Below are 21,165 nucleotides of genomic sequence, written 5' to 3' on the forward strand. Positions count from 1 at the left end.
AAAGACATTTCTTTCCTATTGGTCTGAAACTTTATGGCACAAATGAAAATTTAAGCCAAGGAGGTGGGGTTGGGGAAATAAAAGGAATCTTTGGATACAGAATAGTACATCCGTGTCCCTGTGTTCAGTTTTACTTAAAGTCATTGTCTAACTTCTGTGAGATGATTTACTGCTGAAGACTATTTGTCTTCCTGCTGCTATCTCTGAACAAGCCCAAATCTTCCATGTGGTTAATAAACTTCTTATCTTTTGAATACTGAACATAAAATAAAATAAAATAAACTTAATCCTCAGGGTGGTTCAGTCAGCAGACGGGGAGCCTTTTAGATGCTTCTTAGAGATAGAGGACAACTAGGTTTTCTGCCCTGTGCAATGATCAATCTTCCGTTTGCACGCGTGTATGTGTAAGGGCATTAAAGGTGCTTCTCAGTGATAAATGTCAGTGGAATCGCAAAGTGAATATTAATTTCAGTATTGTCAAGGTCACATGTGTACCCAGGTTCATTGTTATTGGGATTTTTATTGTTGCCACTGTAAGGAAAGATATTTTTTTCTTGAGCTCTTTTTTTCAAGTATCGGGAGCGGAATGGAGCAAAATTCCTCAACACGTATATACGTTGCTTGGAAAAAAGTGCCTTAGCAGAGTCTGATCTGTTAATTGGGGTAATTATTTTGAGTGCCTTAAAAAAGAGCAAAGTGTGGGTTTAGAGGAGCTCAGTTAGGTGGGAATAGAACAAACAGATGATCACAAAATCTGGAGACTAGCTAATGTTCCTAAAAAGCGGCTGACTATATATGGAAAAAGAAAGGAAAAAATTGCAGGAGAAATAAAGAAAGAAGAAAAAAAGTCTGTGATGAGGCCATTCACAGAACTAGGGTGTGAAATCGTCTAGCCCAGAGCCCACAAAATTAAGAGAGAAGTAAAGATGAAGAAAAATAATAGGTTATGACTATCCATCTGAGGATAAATACCCAGCCAGATATCTCTGTATATAGTGAAGAACCTCGACCCAGTGTGGGTACCAATACTGTGATATTCACCTGCCCACACACCACACCCACACACCTGCCCAGTCTCGCTTTAATCCAGTGTTTGCTATCTCAGTGAACAGCATGAGGAACAACCAGCTATGCAAGTCAGAAATACAGGAGTCATTCTTGATGCGTCTCTCCTCTCACTGCCCAACCTCCAATCCATCAAATGCTGTTGTTTTTACCTTCCCTGTAGCTCTTGAATCCCTCTTTTCCTCTTCATGTCCATCACCATCATTCTAAATCAAGCTGTTAACCTTTCTCATCTGTGCTATAGAATACTCTCCCAACTGGTCTCCCAACACCTACATTTGCCCCCTTCAATTCACAATTTGTATAGTGGACAGAGTACAAAGTCTCTGATTAAGTCTGTCAGTACCTTGACGAGTCTTAAAACTCAACATCTTCCTAACGCCTTTAAGGCCCAGTATGGTCTCCCCCTTGATGATCTCTCCCACCTCATCTGGACCTCTCCTAGCTCCTTGTGGCCCCATCACCTTAGACTAAATTTTAAGGAAGATTTCGTTGTTTCCACTGCTGATTCTCATGATGTCCGGCACACTGTGAAAATTGGTAGTATTTATTGAGCATTTCCTTGGTACTAGATGCCATTCATAAATGATTTATTGTTAATCTCCACAACAAAGCCATGAGATAGGTGTTGGTATTAACCCCATTTTTTGTTGTTGTTGTTTTGTTTTGTTTTTTGTGGTACGTGGGTCTCTCACTGCTGTGGCCTCTCCCGTTGCGGAGCACAGGCTGCGGATGCGCAGGCTCAGCGGCCATGGCTCACGGGCCCAGCCGCTCCGCAGCATGTGGGATCTTCCCGGACCGGGGCACGAACCCGTGTCCCCTGCATCGGCAGGCAGACTCTCAACCACTGTGCCACCAGGGAAGCCCCAACCCCATTTTTAAGGTAAAAAAAATTAAGCTCAAGAACATTAAGTAGATTGACCCTGGCTGTATAGCCTGAGCAAGGGTACTGGATTTGAACCCAGGGTCTCCTATTCTGGAGGCCACACTCTTTACTGTTAGTCTCTCTCACCAAAGTTTTATTAGATGGGATGTAGCCCAGATCGGTAACTTCTGTGAAACCTATGTGTTAGGAGAATAGAGTTCTAAATTTCTTCTCTAACTATGGTCCCTCCACAAAGAGTCAGTTTACCCAAGGCAGTTACTTATCTTTTAAAGCCTAGAGATAGATAAACAATACATTTCTTCCCCTATCTTTTAAGGTAGGATCTTTTTGCTGTTATGTAGAAAAATCTAGTCGCTTGACTGCTGGAGGAAAGATTGCTGCTTCCTTCTCCTCTAATACACAGCAGCAGGGCTCTTTTATAAAAGCAATCCATACATGTCATTTATTGACTCTATTAAAACTACAGACATCAAATATTGATTCTTCCCATACCGACCATAAATACAAGCCAAATTTGAGAAAGGTTGCTGAGATTTAGTTACATCATCAACATGGGGAACACTCTGGGTTGCACTTAAGCTGAAAACACCTGATTCTCTGATGCGTATCTATAATATTTATAGAGAACTGACTTTTTTGTGTGCAGAAGTACGATCCTGAAGTATATACGAGTCTCAAATAAGTGTGAAACAAGCAAGAGGCCTACACCTGTGCCCTTCCTAGGGATTTCTGCTTGGGACTCTTCTATAAGAATTAAACGTACATGTATGGTCTGTATAATAACAAAATAACTGTGTGGAGTATTTATGAGAAGGTTGAAAGGTTTAACTTATGTTTACAGACATAATCCTGGCCAGGACTCATGCTACACGCTATGCAGGTATGGACTGCAATGCTTACTGTTTCCTTTTCACATACAGCTTCTCCTTGTGTTCTTCTTACAATCTTGAGAATTAAGAGGAGCAAATACTTATTCCTCCAATTGTCTGATGAGGGAACCAAAATTTGGAAATGTTTAAGGGACTTGATTTCAGGTAACAATAATATTAATTACTGTATTATTTTGAAGACTTGCTTTTCTATAATAGCATCATTTACAGTACAGTTTCTACAATAGCCCTGTTATATAGAAATTATGAACCCATAAGAAAATAATATGCAGAGTGTTAAGGTAGTCTGGTCTAAAGATAAAGTATTATTAAATAGTGAACAGGGGTTTTTGATCCAGGGTTCAAAATTAAGGTGTTTCATTCCCATTTGGGGTATTTTCTTTTTTTTTTTTACCATGTATCACAGTGATAGTTTTCACCTTTCCACTATCTCTGGAATTTCTCAGAAGTTCTTGACAATTTCTTAGAAAACTCATTTGAATTTTTTTTTTTCTTTTGTGAACATTTGTTCCCAAACTGAAGTTCTAGAGGCAAACATCTTGCAAAAAATGGATGAGTTTTTTAACTTTCTTCAAGCATCTTGAGACACACATTTTCTTAGAAATCAGTAGAACACTATTTGATTTGTTGATAATGCTAATAAAATAGATAAGCAATTTAATCATTGATAATTTCATGTTTGTGGGTTGTTTCCTGATTAACTGTGCCATCATTAATTAGTTCACTTTGGAATTATCCTCATTATTTTTACTTAAAGACTTCCTCATCTAAAGCCTTCCCCAAACTATTCTCTAGTGTTTTTCTTTCTGTTGACCAACTTGTAAATTCTATTCCAGAAAGGCAATTATCAAGGCCATTACTCATTAAACTCATTCACACCCATTGACCCTGACTCACTAGATTCCTCCTTCACATCTGAATTTCCTGTCCTTCCTTTTTCCATCAGTGCAATTTTCAACTGCTGTTCAAGAAACACTCTTGACCAAACTTCCCATAACTGTCCTCAATTACTATATACTTCATCAGTAGGTCTATTTCTAGCGTTCTTATATACTTCATCATCTGTCCAGTCCAGAGAGGTGTTTTTTTGTTTGTTTTTGTTTTCTTTGTCAAAATAAGTTCCTTAAAAGTTTCTACATGATAAAATATTTCACAGTACTAGAGAAAGCATTGTATTATAAACACATAAAGAGTGTGATTAGACTTTAAAATGAGCTGTTACTTTTATCTAGAAACTTCAATCACAATGGCAAGTAAGGAGACCCAAGCTATTCTGGGAAAAAAATTTTTTAAGTCATTATGATTAGGTTTACATGACAATAAGCCTTCAGTAATATGGAAATTTAAGCACATTTGGCTGAAACTTTAAGTTTTTCACTTCAGTATTATATTTTTGGCAATTTTGCTGTATCATTAAAAACAGTTGCCTTTGACATTACTTAAAAATCTCCAGTTTAGGGCTTCCCTGGTGGCGCAGTGGTTGAGAGTCCGCCTGCCGATGCAGGGGACACGGGTTCGTGCCCCGGTCCGGGAAGATCCCACGTCCCGCGGAGCGGCTGGGCCCGTGACCATGTCCGCTGAGCCTGTGCGTCCGGAGCCTGTGCTCCGCAACGGGAGAGGAAATCTCCAGTTTAAATGGTTTGAAATCTCATTTGGTCAGGAATCTACATTACCCACTACATTTTACTTTTCTAGGCATTGTTTGTGTTCTAAAGTGAAATTCAGCATAAGCTATGTACTTCACCAAGGTTATTATTGCTTAGTGGTGTTAGTGAAAAATCTGTTACTCCACTGAAAAGACCTTACATTGAGGCTATCCCTGTAATCACTTTTATTATAAAACTACTTCCGGTTCTAGGACGAATCACAAGAAGACTACTTTTAAGATTTTTTTCCTTCAGAGAGAATCATTAAAGTTTTTCCTCTTATGCTGTCAAAAAATATCCATTATTTAGTATATCAGCATTTATACATGTTTATATATATAAGTAATATGTAAGTTATAAATCACACATATTTTATATGTGTATATATATATATAGATACATCAATATATGTATGTCTACAGACACACAGATGCAGACACATATACGCACACATAATGACACAGTTGAGTATATTGTGAGTTAGCAGATAGCACCTATTCAAACCAAAAATATTCAATAAAATGTTCAGGTAATAACTGCTTCCTCCAACCAAATCTTGTCAGACTCCTGTGGTTTTGTAATAGAAACCTACCCCACAGTTTGTGCTTCTTCCTTGCCAAACTACTGTCATATCTCCTAACTGTGCATAGTTCAGTCAAGAAGGGTTTTATTATGTTAATAATTGCATTGCCTGCAGGCTTTTTGATGTCGCATTCCCCCTGCAGAATAGAAACAGATTTCATAGAAATATCATTAAAGCTGTTAACTACAGGAGAAAAAAAATCAAAGAGGCAATCAAAGCATGCACTTTATTATCAATAAATGCAAATAGTTTCAGAAATGGTTTGCATTTGAAACACATTCAGTGAGGATATCATTGGAAATGGAAGCTGCTGCTTAAATAAGAGAGCTTTGTGGCCTAAATCCATTTGGATCACCACAGATAATTATTTAGATCCCTTGCTATCCATTTTTAAAAATGGACTTAAGAGTCATTTTTGTATTAGCACATGAATAAGAAGGTAGACTCACCCTCAGAATTCTGGCCTGAATTGAAGACATGTGAATTATAGGTCATTATTTGAATGACAACACATGTGATTTTTTTTTTAATGCAGTTACTTTAGTTCTTAAAAAATAAGTATTTGGTGGCTGTTAAATTAATGATTTAGGAACACTGTACTAAGCAATCATTTTGAAAAGACTTTAAATATTCAAACGTTCAACTAGGTATTCTCTGACACTAACATTTGTCTTCATTTCGGACTACGAGCTGCGAAACATCAGTATAATGGTGAAAAGATATCAGCCTCATTCAGTATTGTGATGACAGAGACATGTCTTGATCCTTCTAAAGTTTTTTCTATGAAGACCTTATATTCACATTCTTATTTGGAAGACGTTATTTAAACTCCCATTTTTAGAAGCATATATTTGATAAATCATAATTTGGAATTTAGCGTGCTCAATACAAATATCAAATTACAGTACAGAGAAGTCAGGAAGGTAGACAAATAGATATTAGAATAGACACAGAGCAAGAGAAAGGAAAGGAAAATAAAATAGGGTATTAATTTGTATATGCTGTTTGATTTTTTGATCATCAGAAGCCCTAACATTTGGAAAATCTAAAATATTTGATGAATTAAACCAGATGAATTCAAATGCATTTGATTTACCCATGATTTGCAAAATGACATAGAACCATCTATTTCACAAATGTTTCAGCTTATGAAACAGTATAGCATTTTATTAAAAGTTGAAGATATCTATTTTAAAGTGAAATTATTGCCATATTTCCCATTATAAAGTAATTAATAAGCACTACAAATGATTTGATGATAGAGTCACTGATTTTCAGAGTCAAAAGAAATCAGAGATATTATCTAATCCACTGGGAGCTACCACTTAGGAAATTGTAGACCTTAATGATGGAAACTTTGTACCCTACAATTCAAATAATGTACATATTACATTTTTGAAAGTATGCAGACAATTTCAGGGGGTCCGTGGACACCTTGGTCTTTGATGCCAATGACTGGTCTCTATCATGAGTAGGGACAAGAAATCATACCTTCTGACTCTTTTCTTAATTAATCAAGTAGCTCATTAAACTGTAATATTCTTCCCCCCACCCCACTTACCTACTCATACATATATAGAACACAGACATACATCCTGTCATCAGTATGATTATATGTGATAAATCATGCCTTATTAAAGATTCAGCCAACTTTATATGCCATCTTTAGGTTAATATGCAATAAGAACTCATTATAAAGTACCCTGTTACACTATAAACTTATATATAGTCAGAAATTCCTGTTCCTAGTACAAATAGTGACATGTAATACAGCTCATTTACTCTAGCATAGGTATTTAATTTGTTCTTAGGTACAGGTGTTATAATGAATTTCTACTGTAATGCAATATTGAAATTTAAAAAGGTAGTTGGTTAGGTTGACATTGATTGATGAGTTACTTGCATAGATTATGCATCTATTCTGAAATCTTTCCATTCTTTGAAGAAAGAGGTAACTGGAATAGAGATGGAGAGAAATTAGATGCAGTTTGCCACAAAATTATTGTCCAACTGTGGGGATCAGTGGGGATTATTAAAGACATCTTGGAAATGATGAGTGGTTAAACCCATTAAGGCTCTTGACTGACATGCTAAAATGTAATGAAGTGGAAGGCTGAAGCTGTTAACTGTATTGATTTCACATCTGATTCCTATTGTTGAACATCTTTGAGTCTTCCGTCTTCCTCTTTTTCTTTCTCTCTAATATGCATATAATGAATCACTTATTTAAAAGTGTGTAAGTTATGTATAAATATAGTTTATAGACATAGCTCTGAATAAATACACAAGTACATATATATATCAATATATGTATATGTACTTGTGTGTGTATATACAGATATACACACACACAAGCACATATGCATATTTCCACAATCAACATAAAACACAATATATTATCCACAGGCCGATGTTAGAGCTATAATTCAAAAGGAAAATATTAGGGAATTCAGGAATTTGAATTTATAGTACTGTTGTGCAGAAGAGTAAGCATGTAATAGCTTATGTTGTTACCTAACCAAACTTGCCTCTGTTCTCACCTGCACGGTAAAGCCAATCTGTTGACACTGGGTTATAGTGAAGGAAAGTACAGCATTTATTGCAGGGCACCAAGCAAGGAGAATGGGCAGCTCATGTTCAAAAGTCCCAAACTCCTCAGTGGCTTTCAGGGAAGAGGTTTTAAAGGCAAAGTGAGGGAGGGGGCCCCAGGGTGTCTGATCAGCTCATGCAGAGTTCTCGAATTGGTTGGCTTCAAGGTGAAGTTTTGCATCATCAAACTTCTTCTTTTCAACCGGTCCAGGGTCTGCGTGCTTGCGGTCAGCAGTTTTCATGTGGTGGGGGTGTGCTTCCTGTAAAAACAACTTAGGAATGTGTGTCAGGCCTTCATCTGTATCTTTCAGGGAACTGGGAGTTGGGTGATTCTGCTCTGTGGCAGATTTATAGTCTAAATTGTTACCAGTTTCCTGGCCCAGCAGCTATTCTTTGTTTCTACGTCTTCACATTTCCTAATCATTAACTCTTTTTATTATTATTAATTAATTAATTAATTTTATTTTATTTATTTTTGGCTGCTAATCATTAACTCTTGAACCAGCCTTTTAAGACTCAAGGGAGGCTTGGGAGACTAAAGCAGAAGCCTTTTACTTCAAAGGACAAGGACACAGGGGCTTGTATATGGTTTCAATCCCCCTTTTCTTTGATAGTGCTCAGTCTTGAGGGGAACAGGTTTAGGAAAAGAAAGGGAGTAAAGTTTTGGATAGAGGAGTTAATCATAAACTTGGCAGAGGAACTCAGTTTTAGGGGAACTCAGTTTCAAAGTGAAACACAGAGTCTTGGCACTATCCAGGAATGCTGTGAAAAAGAATGTCCCACGTGCAGGTGGTATTTTGGTCTGGATGATTAACTCTTTCTCTCTATCTCTCTATCTCTCTATCTATATACAGGCAGACCTCATTTTATTGTGCTTTGCTTTATTGCACTTTGCAGACACTACATTTTTTACAAATTGAAGATCTGTGGCAACCCTGTCTTGAACAAGTCTCTTGGCACCAGTTTTCCAATGGCATTTGCTCACTTCCCTGTCTCTATGTCACATTTTGGTAATTCTTGCAATATTTCAGAATTTTTCATGATTATTCTGTTTGTCATGGTGATCTGTGATCAGTAATCTTTGATGTTGCTCTTGTAAGTCTTTTGGAGTTCCAAACTGCACCCATATAAAGAAGGTGAACTTAACTGATAAATGTTGGATGTGTTCTGACTGCTCCACTGACAGGCCACTCCCCTCTCCCTCTCTCCTCAGGCCTCCTTATTCCTTCAGGCACAGCAATAGTGAAATTAGGTCAATTAATAACCTTAGAATGACCTCTGAGTGTTCAAGTGAAAGGAAGAGTCAATCCATGTGGCAAACTGCATTGTTGTCTTATTTTAAGAAAATGCCACAGCTGCCCCAGGCTTCAGCACCACCACCCTGATCAGTCAGCCACCACCAACATCAAGGCAAGACCCTCCCCCTGCAAAAAGATTATGGCTCACTGAGGTTTCAGATGATAGTTAACATTTTTTAGCAATGAAGTATTTTTAAATTATGTACATGTTTTTTAGACATAAGGCACACTTAACAGAATACAATACAGTGTAAACATGACTTTTTATAGGCACTGGGAAACGAAAAATGTTGGTTTCCTTTATTGTGATAATTGCTTTATTGGGGTGGTCTGGAACCTAATATACAGTATCTCCAAGGTATGCCCATATGTCTGTACAGTTGTCCCTCAGTATCTTCATTGGCATTGATTTCAGGGCTCCCCCATTGATACCAAAATCTGAAGATTCTTAAGTATCCTACATAAAATGAGGTAGTATTTGTATTTGCATATAACCTACACATATCCTCCAGTATATTTAATCTTGATTAATTATTAATATCTCTAGATTACTTATAACACCTAATACAATCTAAATGCTATGGGAATAGTTGTAAGTAAAATGTAAATGCTATGTAAATAGTTGCCACAGTACAGCAAATTCAAGTTTGGTTTTTGGAACATTCTGGAATTTTTTGTTTTTTTTTGTATTTTTGAACTGAACTGAGGTTGGTTGAATCCAGACATGCAGAACCTGCAGGTACGTATATCTATACATATACTGTATATACCTATATCTATCTCTCTCTGTATATATCTGTGTGTGTGTGTGTGTATATATATATATATATATGACTGTATATCTATATCTGTATTTATGTATATAAATATATATGTATATATGAAATGGAAATAAAAATAAACAAATGGGACCTAATAAAACTTAAAAGCTTTTGCACAGCAAAGGAAACCATAAACAAGATGAAAAGACAACCCTCAGAATGGGAGAAAATATTTGCAAATGAAGCAACTGACAAAGGATTAATCTCCAAAATATAAAAGCAGCTCATGGAGCTCAATATCAAAAAAACAAATAACCCAATCCAAAAACGGGCAGAAGACCTAAATAGACATTTCTCCAAAGAAGATATACAGATTGCCAACAAACGCATGAAAGGGTGCTCAAATCACTAATCATTAGGGAAATGCAAATCAAAAGTACAGTGCAATATCATCTCACACCTGTCAGGATGGCCATGATGAAAAAATCTAGAAAAAAATGCTGGAGAGGGTGTGGAGAAAAGGGAACCCTCATACACTGTTGGTGGGAATGTAAATTGATACAGCCACTATGGAGAACAGTATGGAGGGTCCTTAAAAAACTAAAAATAGAATTACCATATGACCCAGCGATCCCACTACTGGGCATATACCCAGAGAAAACCATAATTCAAAAAGAGACATGAATCCCAATGTTCATTGCAGCATTATTTACAATAGCCAGCTCATGGAAGAAACCTAAATGCCCATCGACAGAAGAATGGATAAAGAAGATGTGGTATATATGTACAATGGAATATTACTCAGCAATAAAAAGGAATGAAATTGGGTATTTGTAGAGACGTGGATTGATCTACAGACCGTCATACAGAGTGAAGTAAGTCAGAAAGAGAGAAACAAATATCGTATATTAACACATATATATGGAACCTAGAAAAATGGTACAGATGAACAGGTTTGCAGCATAGAAATTAAGACACAGATGTAGAGAACAAGTGAATGGACACCAAGGGGGGAAAGTGGTGGGGGGTGGGGTGGTGGTTTGATGAATTGGGAGATTGGGATTGACATGTATACACTGATGTGTATAAAATAGGTAACTATTAAGAACCTGCTGTATAAAAAAAATAAAAATAAAAAAATTAAAATGAATGCTCATATATCACTTAACTGACATTTCTCTGTAAAATTTATTAAATTATTCAGTTTCTAAAGAGTCTTTGGTTTATGTGGAAGAATAGTTCATTTTTACTTAGGTTTAGACAGTTCACAATTCTAATCAATACTTTATATATAGTAAAAAAATAAAAAGGTAGTTCATTAGGCTGGCATTGATTGATGAGTTGCTTACATTTGAATAGATTAGATTATATTGGATTGGATTAGATTAGATTAATTTCATGTAATTCATGATAACATAGGATTACAGTATTTTTATCTTCATATATGAGGATATTAAAGAAACTACCGATTCAATCAGATCATGAAATAAATTATATTTTAAAACATAAAGTAGGAAATTATCTTATTCTAAAATACAATCCTTTTTCAGAAAAAGACAATTGGAAACTTTACACTGACAAGTCAAATGTAATCTATGAAAACACATACTGTTGTCTGTGAATGCTTAAACTAAATGCTCTGAATGTTCCTTTTTACTTCTGGTATCTATTGTCTCTGTTTGAAATTGTTCTGGATTCCCAAGTACACTTTTTTTCCCTGATGGTGTCCAGTGACCATTAGGAAGGGAGAATAATTCAGCTGGTGAACAGATGATTGGGATTGACACTACCGGTATGTCCTGAATCCAAATTATGGTACTTACTGCCTGATGTTGTCCCACTGGTAACTACGCCACATGTATATTTAAAGAAATTATACTGTGGGCAAAGTGTACACAGACTCTCATGCGTACAAGAAACACGGACATATATAGCAACTTTAGTTCTCATCAGGTGTGTTAGGAAAATACAATTTTCTGCTCACTCATAGTGACAATGCTGAATCAACAAAACCAAACGAGTTAGACTATGTATCTTAGGCTGGTGATTTACCATAACACTTAGTAACTGCATATAAAGCCCTTCACTTGACACACATTTATTGATTACTTTCTCTATACCTAGCCTTGTGCATATCTCTGGAGAAGACAGCTGTTCTTACTGTTTGGGAAACTCAGTGAAGGGTTTGGACCATTCTCCTAACAGCCAGGACACGAAGCAGCCGTGGCTGGAATCATCAGGGGAGGAGTATGGTCTAATGTTTGTTATTGTTGGGGTGTTGCCTTGAGCTGCAGCAGCCCTGTAGTTTCTTCTCCACAATGCCTGATGGAAGTGATTGATCCCCACGCACTCAAAAAGTCATAGACAGGCTTTGCATCCTCCCGCCTCCCCCTGCCCGCCATGTGCCCCTACCATGCTAAGTGGCCCTTTCAGCTTGTCCTTCCAGATTCTCAGGTGGCTCACTCTGGGTGCATGGGTCATTTCTAGATTCTCTCCCAGCCACACCCGGAGCCTCAGGAAACTCTGAGTGACGTGGGCACTCTTCACACCCCTGCCTCAGCAAAGTTGCCACTGACTCTGCATGTGGTGGTTCAGGTGAAGTGCAAACTCATTTTCTTCTTTGTTCCTCAAATATTGAAAACATTTAAAATTGTTTCACATCACCCCATTGTGCTCCAGTAGAACAGATAAGCAGAAACTCCCCAAGCATTGCCTCCCCTTCCTTTCTCCCAGACATGTCCTGGAAACCTTTCTTGAATGTGCTACATCTCACAGTGGGAGTGATGGCTTTGGAGTTTGGCCATTTTAAAATCTGAATCTTTTCTCTCAGAATAAGCCCTGTTCTTAGTAAGCAATGCCCCTTCACTTTAGCCATGGGAGAGCTAGAAAGGACACATTCAATCACATTCAGTTAATATTTTACACATGAATGGACTGCACAAATATGCTCTATGTGAACTTTCAAAATCCTGGTTACCTCACATTCAACATATATCTTAAGCGGTTCACTCAATCTCGCTGCTGTTTCTGCTCCTTTCTCTATCTCCCTTCCATAGAAGAACAGTAGATTCTGAATTAGAAATGTCCCTTCTTGAAATGTTTGCATTGTCTTTGTGAGTATATAAGTAATCAATGAAGTATGCAAGTCATCAGTGTTTTTACTAATGCTATTTAAAATATTGTACTTTGAAAATCTCGTTGAAGAGTTATCAGCAGGCAAATTTTGAGTTTGCTTTTTTCCCCATGGAAGAAAACGTCTGCTTCATTATAATACAATTCTAACTGCATCACTATAAACTTTGACACAGGCAAGACTTGCCACTGTTCAACAATGTCTACTAAGGTCTCCTTTGTATGTGAAATAAGGGATTTTCCATAGAAAAATTACTGCTTCATGGAAGAGTACTGACGTGGGGATACTCTCATGAAATGTCTATCAAAATACAAGTGTTTGGGACTCAGAGTTCTCCCTTTGGAAGAAAGGACATGTGAAAGAAGAATGAGGAAGGCAAGAATGACCCCATCCATGGACTGGAATGGGAGGAATCTCTGTAGAGTCATGAAAAATAGCATATGGATCTGTGTATTTGAGTATATGTATCCACCTAAACGTTCTTCTGTGTACCTGTGTGTACACATTCATGTGTTTCTTGTTCACCCAGAGAACCTAGAGGCATTGATAAAAAGCATACTCCCAATGTAGTAGCTCCACACAGGTTGTTTATTAGTTGTAAGCAATGGAGCAGAGGGCTGGGGTCTGGGGGGATGCAGGGGACCACTTAACTCTACAGTGGAGAAATCTGATAGTACCTTGACCTGCTATTCAAAATTAACATGAATGATGGTACAGAGATCTTATGCCTCTGGATGTGATGCCTTGAGAAGGACTGACATCGCTTGCATTTTGTTTCAGCCTGGAATGTATAACCTCAATTCAGTATGAAGAAACAAAGACAAACCCAAAATGAAGAACATTCTATTAATTAAAATAGAACCCAGTAATCCCACTCCTGGACATATACCCAGAGAAAACCATAATTCAAAAAGATACATGCACCCCAATGTTCATTGCAGCACTATTTACAATAGCCAGGACATGGAAGCAACCTAAGTGTCCATCGACAGATGAATGGATAAAGAAGATGTGGCACATATATACAATGGAATATTACTCAGCAATAAAAAAGAAAATAATGCCATTTGCAGCTACGTGGATGGACCTAGAGATTGTCATACTGAGTGAAATAAGTCAGACACAGAAAGACGAATATCACATGATATCACTTATATGTGGAATCTAAAAATAAAGGGTACAAGTGAATTTATTTACAAAACAGAAGTAGAGTCACGGATGTAGAAAACAAACTTAGAGTTACCAGGGTATTGGGGAGAAGGGGGGATAAATTGGGAGATTGGGACTGACATATACACACTACTATATATAAAATAGTTGACTAATAAGAATCCACTGTATAGCACAGGGAACTCTACTCAGTACTCTGTAATGGCCTATATGGGAAAAGAATCTTAAAAAATAAAGGAGTGGATATATGTATATGTATAACTGATCCACTTTGCTGTACACCTGAAACTAACACAACATTGTAAATCAACTATACTCCAAAAAAAACAAAAAAAAATATATATATATATATATATATATATATATATATATATATATATAAATGTCCTAAAAAATAAAGAAAGTCTTTTGAACTGTTTCAGTATAAAGCAGACTAAAGAGATATGGTAAAGAAATTCAAACTTAACCATGAACTTGATCCTCAGTTAGAGATGAAAATGCTACATAAATGACACTATTGAGTCAGTTGACACAGATGACGATTAGTGATATTTTATTACTATGAAATGCACTGAAGTTGACAACTATATTATTCGTGCACACGTTAATTCTTAGGAAATATGCATTAAAGAATTTAGGGGTAGAGAGCCCGATTGGTGCAACTAAATCTCAATAGATAGATAGATAGATAGATAATTGAGAGAGAGAATGATAAAGTTTATAGAACAAAGTGTTAATAATGGGTAAATCTTGATAAAGGGAACAAGGGTGTTCTATGTACTCTTCTCATTCTTAACGTTTTCTATAGGTATAAAATGTCTTCCAAATAAGTTTTTAAGAAATTATTAATAATCAGTTGTTAAGGTGAAAAGAATGCAATTGTCAATAATAACGATTCTCCAGATTTGGGGACTGGTGGGAAAATATGTGAAGATGACATTGATACCGACCAGGGTTCTTGGCCTTCCCCAATCAAGCAAGGCTTTATTGGGGCCCATGCTGCAGGAGGGAGGAGCAAAAACAAGTAACAGGTTCCCTTGCTTGCTCCCTGAGGAAGGGCGAACTGGTTCCTTCTATGGAGCGAGGGAAGGGGTGTGTCCAAGGATTCGGCCAGAGGGGTGTCTTAGGTGGTCTCCCCACCCATTTGGTGGTGTTGAGTGCAGGGGGCATGCGCAGTACCCTACTTTTGCTCCCAACACCCTGTCTTTGCTCCCAGCTCTTCAGAAGTGGCAGTTGGGAATTTTTTTGGTCTTTTTGTGTATCCTTGTCCATAATTTGCCCCAACTGCACATGCACAGTTATTTTTAGTCCCTTATAGTTTCTTTGTATTCTGTTGCTTGGGGAGAGGTTTGTCCAGGTGCACTGCAGCAATGGGTCCCGGCCCAGGTCCCAGCCTGTCTCAACATAAAATATGTTTCTGACGTGAGTATTTTTTTCCCCAAAAAATGTGTGAGCGGTAATGCCTTAAGGAGCTGGGTTCCATGGAACAAATTCTGGAAATGATCCAGAGACACAGGTTCCATTCCGATCTAAGAAGTATATCATCAGATGTCATGTCATCTGAGTTTTCATATGCTATTTTGCTATGGAAGTTCAAACTCACAAGAGTTGAATTAGAGGCCAAAAATGTATATCTATCTGTCCAAAGCTAGGTGGTATCTAAGGCTGGGGGAAGTACACAGCATGTTTAAGTTAAAGTTGTTGTTACGCTTGCAATGATGAGACTATTTATTTATTTCAGATTATAGTAACTAATGTGATTATTGAATTTACCATTTACAAGCCATATATTTAATTTCAGGTCCATAGGCACAAATAAAGAATTCTGCACATATTCAGAATTTGCACATCTAAAATCAGACGGATTTTTCTTAACTCATTTCACACCCTAAACTGACTTGACCTTATGTTAGGCTATATATAGTCTTTAATAATCCTGTTTGGTGTGAATGTCATATATTTGCTGCAAATATATGGTTTAATAACAGGGTGCTACCACAGACCCCACTCGGGGTGTTACATAAAACACTGTGTATGCACCATGTTACATTTCTAAAACCTGAAAATTTTTGGATATAGAAACACATCTGGACATAACTGTTTTGGTTTAGTGATTGCAGACCTGTGTTTATCTAATTTCTTTAATGAACAAGCTTCTTATCCTTGATTAAGTGAAGTAATAGTTATGAGAGAAGATAGAATACTAGAAAGTAAAATTGAAGATTAAATCCTGAAATTAATTTAAAGGACCCAGATTTGGGCAAGATTTTAAAATGATGACTTAAATAAGGACAATGTGGTAAATTAACCGTAACTGTGCTGCCTATTTGAATTATAAGTAGGATCATGATGTACAAGTATTCTAACTGCATTTTCTCTTTTCCTTCTGCAGTTAGCAATACACAGGCAAAGGCCTACTTGCAAAGTGGAAAATTCTCCGTACTAAGAATTTAGATTAAGAATCCCACTCTTATTCAGCCATTACCCTAGTCACTTATACTCCTTGACCAGTTTCCTCAACCGTAAAATGAAATAAGTAATTTAGATTAATATAAGTCCTCTTCTGAATTTTAAAATGAAATGATTCTAAAATTTCATAACTTTCTATTTATATCCTATATTTTTATATTCTTATTCCATATGGTTCTAAAAATAGTACATGGTGCTATAATTTCCTTGAACTGTAAAAGATGAAATGCTGTTTGTTTTGAGAAAGAGGACCTTCTTGTACTAATCAATTTCTCTTGTAAACAGTGCAAGTTCCAGGGCCAGTAGAAAATCTGCAAGCCGTATCTACCTCACCTACCTCAGTTCTTATTACCTGGGAACCCCCTGCCTATGCAAATGGTCCAGTACAAGGTTACAGATTGTTCTGCACTGAAGTGTCCACGGGGAAGGAACAGGTAGGCAAGAGAATGGGCCCCACTCCTGTCGCCTATCGGAGAAATTGCAGGAGATCTGCAGGCTCTTGATATAAACCAGTATCCAGCACATTAATTGGATAGCTGATCAGTTTTAAAGTAACTGTTATTGAAAATGTTAAGCAATTTAATTGAATTTGGGTGGTAAGAGAGGCAAATGGGCAATGAGATGAAGTTAATACAAAGGATGCAGATTTTTTGTTTGAGTATATTGTGGTCTGGGCCAGTGTAACCACATTTGAACGAGCCCATGTGGTTCCAGAAAAGTATTTGCATTTTCAGTCCTTATCCTAAGGGATGATCAATCTTATTTTCAGCAACTTCCATCAAATTGCTTTTTTCATTCTTTTTTCATTCATATGTTTGATGTTATTTCTGTCTTCTCCCCACCATGGGACCGTCACCTATCACTTCTCGTTGTTTTCAGAATTACTTTACTCCTGAAGACTACCTTCTATTTTGCTTCTAATCTGTGGTTAGCACAGACATTGGAAAATAAACAAATTAGATTTTCATGTAAAGTAAGAGTAAATGAGTCTTAAGGGAGACACATGAAACTCAACTATTCTATTTTGTGACATATATATGACTACTGAGATGTTTACTTCCAGATTCTCAAGTTCATGTGGGAAAAGATACATAGACAAGTGGGTAGTTAAATAGGAAAGACCAGAAATGACCTTGGGATATTGAAGTTCTTACGATGTGTTGTGAAATTTGCCCATTATAGTGAGGTCTTCATGCGTCCACATACACTGCATGATAGATATTTTTCATTAAAATAAAATGTTTGCATTAGTTCTATTCAGAACAGTTCCAAGTTCCAAGTTATAGCATAAGAATTATTGAGATCCTCCTAAGTAATCATTCATTCCATTTTTTTTTTTGTTTACTGCTCCCATGCTATTTAGCTCTTATTTTCACCTTTCTATTCTACCCTTTTCCTACACATTTTAGTTCTTCAATAATGCATTCTACCAATTCATTTAAATAAATTAAAAAATAGTGTCACCCAAGATAGAGTGTGAGGATCATTGGGAAGAGCTGTATAATGGATCTTCTGGAGTGAACTGGCTCTGATTTGCTCAGTGACCTTCACCTCCATTACCTCATTTCTACATTCCAACTTAACCTCACAGCATTTTGAGAGATAATAATTGTAGCAAAGTATCCATAACAATTGTAGCAAAGTATCTGTCAGTTTCCAGAATCTCAGGTATATTTCAGCACAAGAAGGAAGAATTCTATTGTTTCTTGGTAAATTATTCCATTTTGGGTACAGGAGCAACTCTCCCTTCCTGTGGATTTACAAACTGCCTTCTGCCTGTCAGGATTTTGGTGTGGGTGTTAATAGTGCACACCATTCAATGTATTGGGTGGTGTTAAACAAATTGGAACTTAATGACTCTAAAGATAGCATGGTGCTGTTTTAACTAGGGTCTACAGAGTGGTTTGGTCTTCAGTGGGGGAGTGTGTGTCACAATTTAGGTTTTATAACAACTCATAGTAAGGCTAAAGTGTAGTTTTGTGAGTAAGAGTCTAACATCCAATTCACTGATTGCACAGAATGGCTGCCATTTCAGCTTTTACGTGTCTCCTGCATGACAGTTTTGGTGTTTTATGTCTCCAGAATATAGAGGTTGATGGACTATCTTATAAGCTGGAAGGCCTGAAAAAATTCACGGAATATAGTCTTCGATTCCTAGCTTACAATCGCTACGGACCAGGAGTATCTACTGATGACATAACTGTGGTTACGCTTTCTGATGGTAAGTTATAGACAGTGAAATTTGATTCACATAGTTGTTATAATAATGAAATAATATTGGATATATGTCATAGATTCCATGTTCAAGGCTTCCTAACTAAAACTTCATGGAGTATACTAGCATACATTAGAAATTTGGCTAATTCACTCAAACTATATTACAGTCAAATTTAAACTTTGAAAAGGTATACACTCTGAATCAGGATATCCTAATTAGTCATCTTCAAAGTGTGACTGCTGCCCGAGAGCTCAGAGTCATTTCTTTGTGTGTGTTTCCCTTTATTCCTATAAATACAAACACATTTGTACATGTGTGTGGGCTAATTTACATCAGCATCTTTCTTTTGTTTCTCCTTCTAAACAGTGGTAGATGATTAAAAGCGTAAATGATGGACAGTCCTCCTACATATACGTATTGAAAGTATTAAAACTGAATATGAAAATTTATATTTTAGTTTTACCTTGCCTAACAAATGAAAGATGAGACATATTTTTTAATGCCATAAAAAAGAGAAAGAAATCTTAATGAAGTAGAAGAATTTGACACAGCAGTAGCAGAGGAAACTAGGGATCTAAAAATGGATGATAATGAAAGGTTGGAAGTTTAATGAAAAGTGAAAATAAAGCACAGCAGAGCATATGATATGGGGCCAGTGACAATTCAGGCAGGTGCAGAAATGCAGAGATGTGACCTCCATGAATACTAAAAAGGCATCAAGCTATTTCTTTTCAGCAACGGTTTCCATGTTGGTATGTGTAATTCTATAAATCATTGATCTTTCGAATTTCAAAAAAATGACTTTAGTTTGTGATTCTTTGACTGATCCAACCTTGCTTCAATCTAGGAAAGCATCTGGGTGGATATTTCATACAATATCAGTGAAATGAAGAAGGGCATGCATGTTATTAAGGATAGGGTAAAGAAGACACAGGAGTAATGTTCATTTGCAATTTCAATGTAAAATAATACTTTATATCTGACACCGCTTTGGTATAATTTTTAATGTAATTCTTAAGCCCATCCATCTGATTCTGTTATTGAAGACAGAACAGAATATTTATTGGCAGAATAAATTACTTCACAACTTATAATTATAAAAATAAAAGGAAAACAAATGAAAATGAATATTTTACATAATTTATGTAGATTTCATTCACACACTGAACTGTAATGCTGGGGCCTTATTCTCTACTTTGGTTTTAAATGTCATAAGTGAGAAAGATAGATTATTACTCATTAATCCAAGAATTATTATCTAGAAGTATTGCAACATTTAGGATTTAGAAAATGCCTGTCCTTAAATAAAAGGATTTCATGACTCTAATCCAACAAGCATCACTCTGCAAGGGACCCCAGCTTCCCTCTATCAGATGCACTTGAGAGAGAACACATGAACTTCAGGGGCCCCTAGGGGTGGGTACTTCAACCTCGTCTGCTTTCATCTTTACAATAAACTCATCTCTTGTACTTCAATCTGATGTCCTCTTCTCTCTACTGAACCTATGCATGCCGAGGTCACATACAGATGAATTTAATTACAATTAACAGTCACCTGCTTCCCAGCTGTAAGTCACAAAGCCCTGTTCTCCTTGACTTTCTGGATGTTATACAAGGGAGATGTTGTGAAAATCAAATGTTTAATCCACATAAGCACCTAAAACATGGGCATGGCATATATTTAAATGTTTAATAAATGTTATCTATGCCAATGTCTCTTTTTCTCATTATTCTAAGTGTTCCTTAATATGAGGGATGATGTTATATTCATCTCTGTATCCCTCCTAACTCAGTAAATATTTATTGAATTAATCAGTTCAGCCACACCTGTACAGATGTTTGTAAGTATAGACTCATGTTTAGGACTTCCTCTTTGTGTGACTAACTTAACATATGATCATGTGTAAATATATATGTGTTATAGAGAGCATTAGATTTCCTATAAGGCCAGAGAAATTCTTACCATAAAAAATTTATATTGGGACTATAGAAAAATGGAATAAAAGCAAAAATAAAATGCAAATAACTTTTTTTCTTAATTAATTATCCCCAAAGTATCCATGTTATGCTAAGATGCTTGCAAAGATTTTATTCTGAGGAGCTGTCATCTCTAAGTTAGCTCTGTTTTAATTGTTTTTCTGGGAAGAAACACTTTTTTGTTCAGATTCCTCCACCTAGTATATCGTTAGTTTACAGCGTTCCACTTCTTCAAACCGTTGGGATTGTAGAGCATCAATCCAGACAGCCTAATATTTAGTGTAGACTGTAAGTAGTTTTGCCAGTTTGTTCTTAAGCACTGTCTCTGGAACCAGTTGACATGAATAGGTTACTAACAGATTTTATGAATTAATCAACATTTATGGGTGCCCATGCCAACTTGCCCTGTGTTCAAAAGCAGAGGGACCAAATTTTATAGGCAAGCTTAGCTATAGGAATGTGCTTCTTACTGTTATCGCT

At 36.6% G+C, this 21,165-nt stretch overlaps 1 protein-coding gene across 1 annotated transcript in view; it reads left to right on the forward strand.

Annotated features, from left to right (window-relative positions):
* Positions 1–21,165, forward strand: part of DCC (DCC netrin 1 receptor) — a 776,413-nt gene that overhangs the window by 428,012 nt on the left and 327,236 nt on the right. Inside the window, 2 exon segments of the mRNA XM_073789896.1 lie at positions 16,776–16,924; positions 18,573–18,711. Of these exon segments, the coding sequence (XP_073645997.1) occupies positions 16,776–16,924; positions 18,573–18,711 (288 nt within the window).

The sequence above is a fragment of the Tursiops truncatus genome, chromosome 13 (assembly GCF_011762595.2).
Source record: "Tursiops truncatus isolate mTurTru1 chromosome 13, mTurTru1.mat.Y, whole genome shotgun sequence".
Classification (NCBI taxonomy): domain Eukaryota; kingdom Metazoa; phylum Chordata; class Mammalia; order Artiodactyla; family Delphinidae; genus Tursiops; species Tursiops truncatus.